At 33.5% G+C, this 15,702-nt stretch overlaps 1 protein-coding gene across 1 annotated transcript in view; it reads left to right on the top strand.

The window, feature by feature from the left end:
* STXBP3 (syntaxin binding protein 3) overlaps positions 1-15,702 on the top strand; it is a 54,861-nt gene that overhangs the window by 20,532 nt on the left and 18,627 nt on the right. Inside the window, exons 5-11 of the mRNA XM_043460470.1 lie at positions 2,289-2,367; positions 3,597-3,697; positions 6,930-7,084; positions 10,175-10,265; positions 11,309-11,433; positions 13,693-13,788; positions 13,929-13,986. Of these exons, the coding sequence (XP_043316405.1) occupies positions 2,289-2,367; positions 3,597-3,697; positions 6,930-7,084; positions 10,175-10,265; positions 11,309-11,433; positions 13,693-13,788; positions 13,929-13,986 (705 nt within the window). The remainder of the gene's footprint in view (positions 1-2,288; positions 2,368-3,596; positions 3,698-6,929; positions 7,085-10,174; positions 10,266-11,308; positions 11,434-13,692; positions 13,789-13,928; positions 13,987-15,702) is intronic.

Genomic DNA, 15,702 nt, shown 5'->3' with positions numbered 1-15,702 from the left:
AAAGTGAAAGAGGAGAGTGAAAAAGTTGGCTTAAAGCTCAACATTCAGAAAACTAAGATCATGGCATCTGGTTCCATCACTTGATGGGAAAAAGATGGGGAAACAGTGGAAGCAGTGTCAGACTTTATTTTTTTGGGCTCCAAAATCACTGCAGATGGTGATTGCAGTCATGAAATTAAAAGACGCTTACTCCTTGGAAGGAAAGTTATGACCAACCTAGATAGCATATTAAAAGGCAGAGACATAGCATACTAACACATATATATGGAATTTAGAAAGATGGTAACGACAACCCTATATGCAAAACAGAGAAAGAGACACAGAAGTACAGAACAGACTTTTGAACTCTGTGGGAGAAGGTGAGGGTGGGATGTTTTGAAAGAACAGCATGTATATTATCTATGGTGAAACAGGTCACCAGCCCAGGTGGGATGCATGAGACAAGTGCTCGAGCCTGGTGCACTGGGAAGACCCAGAGGAATCGGGTGGAGAGGGAGGTGGGAGGGGGGATCGGGATGGGGAATAAGTGTAAATCTATGGCTGATTCATATCAATGTATGACAAAACCCACTGAAATGTTGTGAAGTAATTAGCCTCCAACTAATAAAAAAATTAAAAAAAAAAAAAAAGTGAAAGAGGAGAGTGAAAAAGTTGGCTTAAAGCTCAACATTCAGAAAACTAAGATCATGGCATCTGGTTCCATCACTTGATGGGAAAAAGATGGGGAAACAGTGGAAGCAGTGTCAGACTTTATTTTTTTGGGCTCCAAAATCACTGCAGATGGTGATTGCAGTCATGAAATTAAAAGACGCTTACTCCTTGGAAGGAAAGTTATGACCAACCTAGATAGCATATTAAAAGGCAGAGACATAGCATACTAACACATATATATGGAATTTAGAAAGATGGTAACGACAACCCTATATGCAAAACAGAGAAAGAGACACAGAAGTACAGAACAGACTTTTGAACTCTGTGGGAGAAGGTGAGGGTGGGATGTTTTGAAAGAACAGCATGTATATTATCTATGGTGAAACAGGTCACCAGCCCAGGTGGGATGCATGAGACAAGTGCTCGAGCCTGGTGCACTGGGAAGACCCAGAGGAATCGGGTGGAGAGGGAGGTGGGAGGGGGTATCGGGATGGGGAATACGTGTAAATCTATTGCTGATTCATGTCAATGTATGACAAAACCCACTGAAAAAATAAATAAATTTAAAAAAAAAAAGCAGAGACATTACTTTTCCAACAAAGGTCTGTCTGGTCAAGGCTATGGTTTTTCCAGTGGTCATATATGGTTGTGAGAGTTGTACTGTGAAGAAAGCAGAGCGCCGAAGGATTGATGCTTTTGAAGCATGGTGTTGGAGAAGACTCTTGAGAGTCCCTTGGACTGCAAGGAGATCCAACCAGTCCATCGTAAAGGAGATCTGTCCTGGGTATTCACTGGAAGGAATGATGTTGAAGCTGAAACTCCAATACTTTGGCCACCTCATGCGAAGAGTTGACTCATTGGAAAAGACCCTGATGCTGGGAGGGATTGGGGGCGGAGGAGAAGGGGTCTACAGAGGATAAGATGACTGGATGGCATTGCCGTCTTGATGGACATGAGTTTGAGTAAACTCCGGGAGTTGGTGATGGACAGGGAGGCCTGGTGTCCTGTGATTCATGGGGTCACAAAGAGTCGGACACGACTGAGCAACTGAACTGAACTGAACTGAACAGAAATATACTGGTTGTAGGAGTTGCAGGGAGACAAAAAAGAACAGATGGATGAGAAGATTAAATTGTTTGTTTTTAAACAAACAAATTGTTTTCAGACTGTTGTATCTTGAAAACTACCAGCCAAGAGGCAGATACTCTTTGCAGTCTGCTAACCTTTTAGTCTTTCATTCTAATCCCTCTTGACAACTTTAGCTCTTAGCTCACTGGCAGTCTTCTCCAGTAATAGTCTCGATGGAGGTAATACATTATCTATGTAGGTAATACTTCCCAGTACATTCATTTTCTTCCAGTAGTCTTATCTTCTATGTTGCTTCAGCTTCTTAGTCCCTTGACCATTCTTAGGTCTCCTCATCACCAAAAGAGCACTCTCTGTTCATACATCTTACCATACTACTTATGTTTCTCCCTATAAATGGCTAGATAACATAGCATCTTAAAAAATCAGTTTGTAAGTTACACTTTTGACATTTAAGGTTTTACTTTATTATCAAATAATCTTAATTATTTCAAAAGCACATTTAAATTAGTACTTGATAAAATGTATATTAACGTCCAATCTTTTTTCAGTCTGTAGACTGTTTTTTACGTGATTTTGGAGGTAAATCAGAGAACAAATACAAAGCTGCATATATCTACTTCACTGACTGTAAGTAGCTTTGTAAAATTACTGCTTCATTTCAAATCCTACTAATTATGAAATATTTATTATGCTAATTTTAATAATAGTAACTTTCTATTTATTGTTCGTTCTAGTTAGGTTAGAAAGAATCTAAAAATGTAAGATTATTTCTATCCTGATTCATGATAAGGTGATAGAAAATGAAATCATTCCAAACTAGTTTCAAAAGATGGTCATTTTTGCTGGTATCCAGGGGAGGGGGGTTTGATGGAGAGAGCTATCCCTCAAATTCTGTTCCAATAACAGTGAGAATTCTTTAGATCAAAGTTACAACTGGGGATTTGACTGTATAATAAAGTATATTATAAGACCCTTTGGGAGATGCAGTGAAGAAACTGCCATCTGTTTGCTAACAGTAGGGAGAAAATCTGTCACATTTCTTTTTCTATTCTGTACATTCACATAAAAAGCAGTTTTCTAGTTATTTTTCCTGTAAATTATTATTTATCTTATACCTAGCAGCAGTTTGCATTTTAGAAAATGCCATATCATAAGTATTTGCCATTTAAATAACCTTGTTACACAGAAATCATGTTTATGGAATTGATAAACTTTAATGTGTGAAGCTTCGTTTAATTTAAGGAATCTTGAAATTAAAGAACATTGTGTTAAAAGATAGTAGAAGCCCATGGTTGATGCTCCAACCTGGATTTAGTGAAACTATAAGCAGTTAGGTAAAAGGCAGGGGCAAGGGGAAGACAGCTCTAGTGTCCAGAACTTACTAGTTTGGAGGCTTAGAATTTCCTCACATTGAAGAAGGCCCTATAATGCAAGGAAAGATGAAAATTTGTATGGTGTGGCTACACTTAGTGGCAGATATAGAAAAGTATAAATTCCTAAGAAGCTCTGAAAGTCCTTCAAAAGTTTAAGTCCTTAGTTTGGACTTGATTTTCCTTCCTGACAATTTTAGCTTGCTTTAGCTTGCTGTTACCAGCTCTGTAAGGAAATACATCTTAGGTCATGGTGGATATGAATGGGGAAAATGGAATTTCTGTTACAGTGCTCATTACTAGAATTCATCTGTTGTATAAAGTGAAAAGCAGTATTTACATATTATCTCTATCCTCATAGTAAATTACTTTGTGAAAGTCAGTAATTATATATAAAAATAAATATTTTTGGATGTTGGAATGACTTATTCAAAAGAATGAAAATTTAAATGCAGTTATATACTTTGATTTTTTTCATCCTCTCAGTTTGCCCTGACAGTCTCTTTAACAAAATTAAGGCTTCTTGCTCCAAGTCGGTAAGAAGATGTAAAGAAATAAATATTTCCTTCATTCCACTTGAATCTCAGGTACTTTCTACTTTTATTTTTTAAATTTTTTATCAAAAAATTTTCTTTGAGCATTGAAAGGCTTGTTACAAGGGTCAAGCAAGGAGAATGGGCTGCTTGTGCTTAGAATAAAACTCCTTTTATTTTGGATTATTATAAACTAAAATTAAAAATAAAAGGATTTTATTCTAAGCACAAGCTGCCCATTCTCCTTGCTTGATCCTTGTAATAACGATTTTAAAATGCAGTTTTATGAACTTATTTGCTAGAAAGACTTATCCTAACGATATTCTGTATGTTGTGTATTTGGTGAATTTTAAACAATCCACAAATAAGCATTTACTCTGGTGAAGGGAGGAACATGAGTACTAAATTGGAATATAGCATTAATAGTAAGAGTGGACTTAAATTTTACATCCCTAAGTCCTGTGTGTGTCAAGATGTACAGCCCTATTAGATTATGAAATCAAAAGATTTTGAGCATAATCTTTGTTAAATGACTCCAAAGAAAAATGTTTATATTCTGTAACCATTTGTGATATTAAAACAAAATTCTTTAGTAAACTTTTTACACAACATTATATAAGCTATCATTTATTTTAATTTATAAAATGAAGGATTCTCATAGACTTGATTTGCCTTTGGAATAGTTAATGAGCCTTCAATTAATAATAATAATAATTGCAAACACATAGAACTTTCTCTATCAGATGCTTTCCTAAGTGCTTTACATAAATATATTCATGTAATCTTCACAGTAGCCCTATGAATAGATGGTAATTCTGTCTCCATTTTAAAGATGGAGAAATCAAAGTGGTTAAGTAACTTGCCCTAATCACACAGCTAGTGTATTGTTTAGCTTTGTTCTTTGTGTTTGGATTCTAACATTTTGTAGAATTGGAATAGTTTACTATTTCTTAGAACCATAAAGTTGATATTTTAAGAAATAAAAAGGTCCTGGATAATGAATTTTTCTTTTACGCTATTGCTGTTTTTGACGAAGGCTGTAATCAAAATCATAAAATCTTTAGATATCTGCTTAACATTAAACTGTTTCCCAAAGGTTACTTTAAGATTTTTTCCTTTAATATATTATGTAAGTTTAGTTTAATACTCTAGAAAGTGAGAATAGCCTAAGTGCAGAGATACAGAAGCAGAAAAGTGCAAGAAAGCAACAGGATTATGGATTATTAGGGGTGATGGTATGATATATAAGTCTGTAGGTAGGTTGGGACCAAGTTGTAGGAGGCACCAGGTTCCATCAAGAATGATGGCAGAAAATGGGCAGATATAGAAGAGTACCAAAGTCTTTAAGGAAAAGTAGAAGTTGGGAGATCATTGAAGAGAAATTGGTAAAGTCAGATATGATAGTCTTCCAAAGAAGAGAAGTTGTACATTAAACATATTTAGAAGTTGCATGGAGAGAAAAGTGGTTGACTTCTCCTAAATCTGAGTCAAAGGAATTAAAGAAAACTCTTTCCCTTTCAAAGGGTTTAATTAATACTATCACATATAAACTAGGGCAATTAGATGGAAAGCATTAATATAAGAAAGTTTGTTTACAGTGGACCTTAGGGAGTACAGAAAGTCTGGTACAGTTAGTGGAGAAGGTGCTAGATTGTATCTAGATAGAAATAAATCTAAGCCAGCTATAATTTAGCAAGAAAAGTAAATGGAAGTTGTGAGTGGGGGTAATGGAGAATTCCTGTATTTAAGGAACTGGTTGTGGATCATGGAGATGAAGAAAGCATTTAGTAATAGTCTAAAGGAACACACCATGGTGATGGAAAGGAGGGGGAGGAGAGTGAAGGAAAGGGAAGATGTGAGTGTAGACAGAAAACCAGCTCCAGAGTTCTACTTGGTTCATTGGAGTATTAGATAATAACTTAGATTAATTTAAGATGTGGTAACAAATCTCCAAATCTGTGTTTCACAACAACAAAGTTTATTTCTCATTCATGTTATTGTCCACTGTGGTTTGACTAGGTCGTTGCTCTATATCCTCTTCATTCTGGGATATAAGCTGAAGGAGTGGAGTTAACTCTTCTCTGGGACATAGCAGAAAGAAAAGAGAAATGGTGGAGCCGTACAATGGCTTTTAAAGCTTCTGCAGGGAAGTAGGGAAGTAGGCACATGTCACTTCTGTTCATGTTCCGATGACCATAGATAGCCTGATATCCATGAGTGGGAAGTATACTCCCATAAGGAGAGGCCCTGTCAGGAAAGGCAATAAATATTTTTGAACAGATATTTTCTACTGCAGTGGGTAGAATATTGTGAGAAAGCCACAGTCCAGCTGTAGGGTGCTTGTCAGCAGTTATGGCAGCTAAGACTTTGAGCAGGACAGACCTGAACAGCACATTAGCTTTAGCTGAACCTCAGTCCATGTTCAGGCTCCTACTGGTAGTGATAAGTTATGTTCAGAGAAAGGTATTACTTTGTGTGAAAGGAAATGCAGGGAAGTTTATCCATAATTTATTAGCCTATATTATTTATTACATGTCTACTTTTATACTCAACACATTAGACTAAGAGGGATTACTACCATTGTTTAAAAACAAAATTAATTGAATGTGAAACTCTCACCTCCAATTAGAGAGATTTTTCTTTTGTAGTCATCAAATAACACAATAGTAAATCTCTAATCCAATTCTTTGAATGTAGATAAATGCTTTTGTTAGTTGAAAAATGTGAGATTTCACTGTATGTATACTAAGATCAGTACTATGTCCGGCACAATGCTGTGTTTTTTGGGGAAGTGTTTTTCTACTTTAAGGAGAGAAATTTATACTCTTAATATCAAGAATATAAGCTAAGGAATTGAAGATACATATTAACTTTGGAAAATTTCTAGGTTATTCTCTGATGGGTTGAGATTTTAAAGTATGTCAGATATGTAGACCAACTTTGGCTTTATTTCTTCTTGCCAAGTATTAGGTTTCTGTTTTTCTTTGACTACCTCAGATCCCTTTATCTGCTGCACAGGTAGAGAAAACCCAACAGTACAATCTATGTATAAAACAAGAACCGAAGGAGAGAGGTAGATTAAGCAGGAAAGGAGAGTGAGAAAAGGAATGAAATCAAGATGACAGAGAAAATGAGATTTAATTAAGGTAAAGACACAGTTGTTTCAGGAAACAGCATGGTTAGTACATGTATTTTGTAGAGTCCCAAGGAATAACTATGCTTTTCTTGATACATATTTTTAATTAAATTTCTAAATTGACAGTGTGACTTTTTTGGCCTAACTTAGGTATATACTCTTGATGTACCAGATGCATTCTATTACTGTTACAGTCCAGACCCAAGTAATGCAAATGGAAAAGATACCATCATGGAAGCAATGGCTGAGCAGATAGTTACAGTATGTGCTACCCTGGATGAAAATCCTGGAGTAAGATATAAAAGGTAAGGCACTCAATGATGTCATTATATGTTATGATGTCTGTTTGCTCGTTGATATAGAGGTCATGTCTCCATGTTTTTGTGTGTTGGTTTGCAGAATTTATTTTCTTTATAACATTATGCTCTGTATATAGGAGATTTAAAGTTTAAGGCTTAAATTTCAGAGTAACTGATAGCCTCTGTTACTGAATTTCAGAGCTTAAATTTGGTATGATTTACATGAATATTTTTCATGAGTTTAAGGAATGCTTAGAAGAATGTCTTTGTTGTCCTGTGGGGAATATTGCCTTACATTTAATGTTTCATTAAATTTCCACTAAATTGAAATATTCATAGTATCTGGATACTGGTTATAGTGTCTAAATATCTATGGTATCTAATTCCAGTGGCCATTTTAAATAGATTTGAGGGGTTTTTTTAAAGTTAATGTTTGACTTTAGTACTACGTACCTTTATTTATTTGCTCATTATTAAAAGTAAAGTTTACTATAAAATGCATAAATTATATTTATGTGGCTTGATAAATCATTCCAAAGTGAACATAGACATCTAACTTCACGCAGGTCAAGAGATAGAATACTAACAGCATCTCAGAGGCCCCGCTTATGATCCCTTCTAGTCATCACCCACTGCCTCCTCCTCAGAAGTAACTATTATTCTGACTTCTAACACGTATTTCAGTTTTGCCTGTTATTGAACTTGGTATATATATGGGGTCATGGCATTTTTTATTTCTGGCTTTGCTCAATATTATGTTCTTAGACTTTCATGTTGTTCTGTATAGCCAAACAGCTTGGATTTTAATCTCTGCTGTTTACTGGCTGTGTGATTCTTCTGCCCTCAATTTCTTTGTATATGAAATGGGAAAAATAATAGTAATCACCTCATAAAGTTGTTTTTAGCATTATGAGTTAATATCTATAAAGCACTCAAAATAGTGCATGGCACTAATGAAAGGGTAGAAGTAAATACACTGTACTACTATTACTACTAATAATAAGTAATATAACTTGTCTCTGTTTTAAAAAGTTCTTTAAACACTGACATTTGTTGAGGTAGTTGGCGTAATTGTTCAATTTCAAATTCATGTAGTGCTTTATATTTAAGTTTCATTATCCTTAACCATTTAAAAAGTTTTCTTAATTACTTAGAAGAAATATTGTAAGTCTCCTTAATTCAGATGTGACCAAACAAGCTCGTTACTCATACCACGAGTGTTAGAAACATTCTTTTTCTTATAGGTGCTGTGCTAATTACATTCTGAACTAAGTGGTTTATCTTTTGCTAGAGTTCAGTCTCTGTTCAAGCTTCTGCTCTTGGTGTTTGGCTATGTTCAGGGAAATGAATATGTAATATAGTCCACTATCCTGTATCCATAAGTTTGGCATCCTCAAATTCAACCAATTGTGTATTGAAAATGTAAAAAAAAAATTCCAGGAAGTCCCCAAAAGCAAAACTTGAATTTGCTACATGCAGACAACTATTTACATAGCATTTACATAGTATTTATGACTTTACATAGCATTACATTATATTAGTGTTGTAAGTAATCTAGAGATGATTTTTAAGTATATGGGGTATGTGTATGGGTTATATGCAAATTCTATACCATTTTATATATGAGACTTGAGCATCAATGGATTTTCATATCTGAGTGAGGTCCTGGAACCAATCACCTGTGATATTGGTGGTGCTTTAGTACTAAGTCTTGTCCAACTCTTGCAACCCCATGGATGGTAGCCTGCCAGGCTCCTCTCTTCTTGGGATTCTCTAGGCAAGAATACTGGAGTGGGTTGCCATTCCCTTCTCCAGGGGATCTTCCCAATCCAGGGATCAAACCCAGGTCTCCTGCATTATAGGTGGATTCTTTACCACTGAGCCACCAGGGAAGCCCTCCTGAGGGATAACTGTAGCCAGTTTATAATTTAATAAGCTTACTAGTTATTGTGATAGTTAAATAATAATCCAGGCTTTTAAAATCCTATCCTATTCTTTTGCAAAGTATTCTTTTATGCCTTATGAACTTTTCAAGTGTAATTCTAACATGAAATTATTTCCTTTTGAAAATATTTTAAGGCATAATGTATAATAAATTATCCTGTATAGTTGCTGCTTTATTTACTTTTGAAGTATAAAATCTAAAGGTCCTTTAACATTTTGAAGCCTTTACAAAGAGTTCCTCCATTTTTGAGGTTGGTGTGCTAATTGAAGAGTCTTTTCCAGCGTTGTCTTTATAGATTCAGAAGTTACACTAATGTCACTGGTCTTAAAGTTACAATTTAGAGTATGGTTTTATCATTTTAGAAGATAGTGATATATGATTTTATACAAACAACTTTATTGGAAAGTTGACTAAATATTAGTATATAGGGAAATCTCATAGAAATGGGAGAGATAATTGGTCAAGTAATTTGGAGAGTAATATGGTAGAAAAGTTGAAAACGTACATACTATATGGCCTGCAATTCTACTTTTAGAAATAGTATACCTAGAGAAACATTTACATGGAGATTTATGTATAAAGATATTTGTTTCCATGTTGTTTGCAATAGTATAAAATTGAGAATGACTTAAATGTCCATCTTTAGGGAATGAATGTGTAAATCCAGTATAATCATATAATGGAATACTATATAGAACTAAAATGAGTAAATATTTTTTGATGTGTGTGTCAACATAGATCTCAAACATATATGACAGTAAAAACATATACTGTTAAAATATATATAAAACAGTAAATATATGTATAATTGTAATGATAGGAAGAATATACATCAAATTATGGTAGTAGTTGCTTTGGGGCAGGGGTGGCTAGGAGTAGAGGTGAAGACTGGGGAGGGGACTAAAGAAACTATAGTTTTATTTATATTTCCTTCATATGAAAAAAATCTGAAGCACATATGATAAGGTTTACATTGATAAAATCAAAACAAATTGATATAGCTGTGTATTTCTTTAGTATTATTATCTAAATTTCTCCATGCTTATAAAATCTTTAAATTAATAAATTTATGGTTTAATTTTAGAATTCAGCTTGATAATGTAAAGTGTGTCTTGAAAGAAAGATAGTTTGAATATCTTTTCCATTTCTAGTAAACCTCTAGATAATGCCAGTAAGCTTGCTCAGCTTGTTGAAAAAAAGCTTGAAAACTACTACAAGATTGATGAAAAGAGCCTAATAAAGGTAACATATAAAAGACAAATAGTGGTTATGCATAAAGTCTGTCTTATTTCTTTATAAACCAAGTAAACTGTTGTTCATTTGTTTTCCAGTATTTGAGAATTTTGATTTGGATATCACTGATATAAATGGTAGTAGAAATCTTAATAGACAATGTGGTTTAGTGGGGAAGATAACAGTTTTGAATTAAGTTCTTTGTCCAGATCCTGGCTCTGCCATTTAATTCATGGATATATCAATTAGCAAGTTATGTTAAGTTTTTTTATCTATAAAATGGGGGTAATAGGAGAATATCTATTTTATAATATAGAGGATTAAATGAATTAATACATTAAAAGTTTTTAGAATAATCCTTGCAGCTGAGTAAACGTTTAATAAACATAGTTTTTCCTTTTATCGCCAACTCTGTGTTCTTGGACATATTTACTCTGAGTTGTATTTTCATATAATATGGGTCATATGATACGTACTTTGGTTGGTTGATATGAGGATTAGACAGATTAGCATATGTTGGGCACATATAGGAGTTTAATAAATGACAGGTACTATTATCTTATCAAGATAACATAATCAAAGACTAAGATTGGAACCTGGGGAATTCCAGCATTTGGGCTTGGGTTGGAGAGTGAGGAGTCTGAGTAGACTGACAGAGGTGGTGTCAGAGAACTAGAAAGCTTAGTTTAGTGCAATGTGTAACATAAAGAGCTCAGGTAATAGCTTCCTTTCATAACTTAGATCAGCTTTAGTGTTTATGAAGCTGAATTCCAAGAAAATAAGATTTAGTGCAAGCCAAATGTTATTTTTTTAAAGGAATTTTCACAATATCATATTATTAAGTAAGCCTGTTAATCTAATTATGAAAGCTTTGGTTTTGTAGTCTTATTTTCTTCCCCTCTTGTGCCTCTCATATTTTTCTTTTTTAATATAACTTCATGTTTAAGAATGTGGCAGAACTTAGGATAAGTCTGATTTTGTTTTCTAAGATATTAAAAATGTGTTCACAGAAAGAAATGGAAGTTTAAGATAATTTTATCTTGTTATTCCAGGGTAAAACTCATTCCCAGCTCATAATAATTGATCGTGGCTTTGATCCTGTGTCCACTGTCGTGCATGAACTGACCTTTCAGGCAATGGCATACGATCTACTGCCGATTGAGAATGATACATACAAGCAAGTATAACTTGAAGGGAATACATAGGGCATATACAAACAGGATAGCATGTTAGCATCTAATGGCTCATGCAGGCAACAGAAATCTAAAGCCCCCAGAACCTCTTTTATTCAAGGCTTTATCTTTCTCTTACACCAGTAATCATAGTTTGGTTAATAGGTAATTTAACTGCTTTGAAGCTTTTTTTGGTAAATTTGCTCCCTTAACTATGTCTGCAACAAAAATGGATTTTAAACAGCTGGAATTGCACTTTTCAGTAAATAAACCAGGCCCACTACTATATTTATTGAAGTGGAAAACATATTCAAATTGGTTAGGATGTGATTATTCTGAATTGGACATCCAAAAGTATGTAAATGTGCATCTAGTCACCATAGTGTATTTAAAAATACTAGAAGACTATATACTAGAAAACTATATAGGATGGTTATTGAGAAGAGAAGCAGTTTTACCGGTTTGGTACCTATTATTGATTTAACTCTGATATAAGCATATTAACTTTAAAAGTAATATCAAATAGTTAAATGAAAAATCAAATTATTTTTCTATTAAGGGACCGTTTTATTGTACCTTTGTATATCATTTGTGTATATACATATATATATAACACGTTAGTTGAGTATATATACACATATATATAACATGTTATTTGATATCATAATTTCAAAATCCAGATTGGCATTTTTCAGCCAAGATTTACTGCTGTGAAGTAATAAAAATGAAAATTAGTTTTCTGAAATCTTATGTTTAGCAATTTTTATAGATTAAAAAATCCAAAAATTTGTGCTAATTATATTTAATATTTTTTCTTAAAACAAATATTGTTTAAACTAATTTTGTATTTTCTCTTGTATTTCTATTTGCATTCTAGTCAAATTCTGAGTTTTTCTTTGTTATTTGTATTAATGTTAGCTGACAGAGCAACATAGCTATTTCTCTAGTATAAAAGTAGTTGTAAGCAGTTTATTCCAAATTTTCAGAAAGGATGTTATTTACCTCTCTTATCCTTTAGGTCTCTAAACCAACATTGCTCAAGAGATTTGGAAATGACTTAAAATAATGGACACTAAAGGATTTGGTTCCAGTCTATTGACTTTAACTTTCAGACATTTCTAACCTAGTACTTAAAATATTTATCTCCCTAGATTTGCTGGCAAGGAAAGCAAGATTTAATTTTTTAAGGGTAGTGGAGAGACTTATTTAAAAACAAAAAAGATCAGCGATACTCCTTTTCTTATGAATCAGGAAAGTCTAGGGATCAGACTAGATGGAAGCATGAACTTCCTGTGGATTGTGCTCCATCAGGATTTTTAATGGAAATAATACAGAGCAGAAATTTCCAAGTATCCATTTTGAGTGATTTCTTGAACTTCTTTAATTGCCTCTCAGTTCATTAGAACTCATTAAAGCAGTCAAAGTTTTTAATGGCTGCATTAGTTTTTCTCATTGCCTTTCCCATTTCTTTAAAGGAAATGTGGCTATAGGGTAAGGAAAGAATATCGTAAAGTAATTAGCCTCCAACGAATAAAAATAAATGGAAAAAAAATAAAATAATGCTTTTGGAAAATAAATAAATAGATGACAAGTGCAAGGTCAATGCATGAAGCAGGGCACCCAAAGCCTGTCCCCAGGGATAACCCAGAGGAATAAGGTGGGGAGGAAGGTGGAAGGGGGATTCAGGATGGGGAGCACAAATGTATACCTGTGGCCAGTTCATGTTGATGTATGGCAAAAACCATCACAATATTGTAATTATTCTCCATTTAAAATTAATTAAAAAAAAGAATATAGAAATAAATATATATGTTTGCGAATTTTGTACCAACTCTGAAACACCTTCAGTACTTAATAGACTTCATTGAGGAGTAACATTTCTTAATGGATGTTTGACAGTTGTGTTGATGGTTATTAGTACATCAAAAGTATTGTTTTGAGCAATTAGAATACAAGTTGTTAATATATTCACTCTTGTTAAAGTTGACTGTGGAACACTGAATTTTTGTTTCTAAGATACTGAGATAAAACTCTAATAATCACAGCAAAAAATAACATTGAAAGTAAAAAGGTCATGGTGGGCATAGCACTTTGATTTTTGTTGTATGGATAGCAATATGCCTTAGTTTTGAGTAGGTATTCATTGTCCTCCTAAAGTCTTCAGTTTCTTGAGCTGTGTCTTAAAATTGTTACTTATAAAAATTTTTCTTTTACTTCATCAGGTGCAAAATAATCCAAAAGTTTCATACTTCTCTTACTTGTAGATATAAGACAGATGGGAAGGAAAAGGAGGCAGTCCTTGAAGAAGATGATGACCTCTGGGTCAAAATTCGACATCGCCATATTGCAGTTGTATTAGAGTATGTGAACCTCTTTTAATTTTTGTTCCATATTTTTAAAAAAATGCTAATTACATAGTACTAATAGTACATTTTTTAATCTTAAGATATTTTTGTGAATTACACTTTAGAAATTTAAATAATTTCTTATAATTTGACAGGGAAATTCCCAAGCTTATGAAGGAAATTTCATCAACAAAGAAAGCAACAGAAGGAAAGGTAAGAGTGTTAATGTAACTTTCAAGGTTATGACATAGGTGAATTTTAAAGTTTGTGTAAAATTTTTTATCTTTCTAACTTGCCATTTGAGACCTTTCTAACATACACAAAGTAGAAAAAATAAACTTTCTTGTACCCATTACCCAGCCTCAACACTTAGCAACATTTTATCTGTCTTGCTACATTTAAAGTTTATTTTTAAAAGACCATTTAGCCAATTGCATAAATGTGTTCATGTTAGGGTTTTTAATATTAAGGTATGGTGGCTCAGTGATAAAGAATTGGCCTGCAGTGCAGGAGACCCAGGTTTGATCCCTGGATCGGGAAGATCCTCTGGAGAAGGGAATGGCAACCCACTCCAGTAGTCTTGCCTGGGAAATCCCATGGGGACAGAGGAGCCTGGCAGGCTACAGTCCTTGGGGTCACAGTTTCTGACACAGCTGAGCAACTAACACTTCCACTTTTCACATTCATAATTTACCTAAATAAAATGCACAAATCTTAAGTGTATACTGAATAACTTTCAAATACATATATATGTATTCATACACAAACACATGTAAACACACACCATTTGGAACTACCACCTAAATCAAGATATAGGACATTTCTATTATTTCAAAAAGTTGCACAATAATATCTATGAATAAAGAATATTTAGCCTATCCTTTTGACTCTTTGTACATTTTACACTAATTTTCTTGGTAGTTAATACCTCCTAGCAGTAAAACATAGAATAGAACTGGTGACAGGATATCCTTGTCTCATTCCCAGCCTTGGGGGAAATGTGTTTGATATTTCATCATTGGGTATTATGGTAGTTTTAAGTTATTTTAGATACATCCTTTATCAGATTAAGAAGTTCCCTTCTATTCCATATTTGTCAACAGGTTTTTTTTGTTTTGTTTTTTAAATCAACAGTGGGTGTCAGATTTCATCAAATGAAATTTTTAAGCACCTATTAAATTATTTTTTCCTTTTTTATTCTGTTAATGTGATAAGTTACATTCACTGTTCTCTAACATTAAACCATCCATGCGTTCTTGGAATTAGCTCTACTAAGTTATGATACCTTATCCCTTTGTTATATCACTGGATTTTGCTTGCTAATATTTTGTTTAGAATATTTACTTCTAGATTTATGAGCAATAATTCTTTTTATTGTGGTAATGTTCTAGGCAATTTTGGTGACAAAATTATATTGGTCTAAAATAAATTGTAATGCTTTCCCTCTCATATTACTCTCTGGAAGTGTTTGTGTAACTTGTCCCATCATGGCTTGAAAGACTTCACAACTGAAACAGTCTGGGCATGGAATTTTCTTTATGGGGATGTCTTTAATTATAAGGTCTTTAATAGGTACAGAGCTCTTCAGATTTTAATTTTTTCTTATATAATTTTTGGGATATTGCATTTTTAAGGGATTTGTCTATTACATCTACATTTTCAACTATCCTCTTATCTTCTCATTGTCTGTAGAACCTGTAGCTATGTTCTATTTAATCCTAATTTTGTTGATTTGTGTTTTAGCCTCTTGACTATTAACATCCCCTATTTATATATTATTAATATTTCAAAGAACCAACTTTTGGCTTTGCTGATTTTTCTTTTGTATGTTAGTTTTATATTGAACTGATTTCAACTTTGGCTTGTTTTTCTTACTTCTTAAGTTGGATGTTAAGAGCATTGGTTTTCAACTTTTTTCTCTCCTATATA

The sequence above is a fragment of the Cervus canadensis genome, chromosome 2, assembly GCF_019320065.1.
Source record: "Cervus canadensis isolate Bull #8, Minnesota chromosome 2, ASM1932006v1, whole genome shotgun sequence".
NCBI lineage: Eukaryota > Metazoa > Chordata > Mammalia > Artiodactyla > Cervidae > Cervus > Cervus canadensis.
The sequence above is the reverse complement of the archived record's forward strand: the minus strand, read 5'-3'. Positions and strand labels throughout refer to the sequence as shown.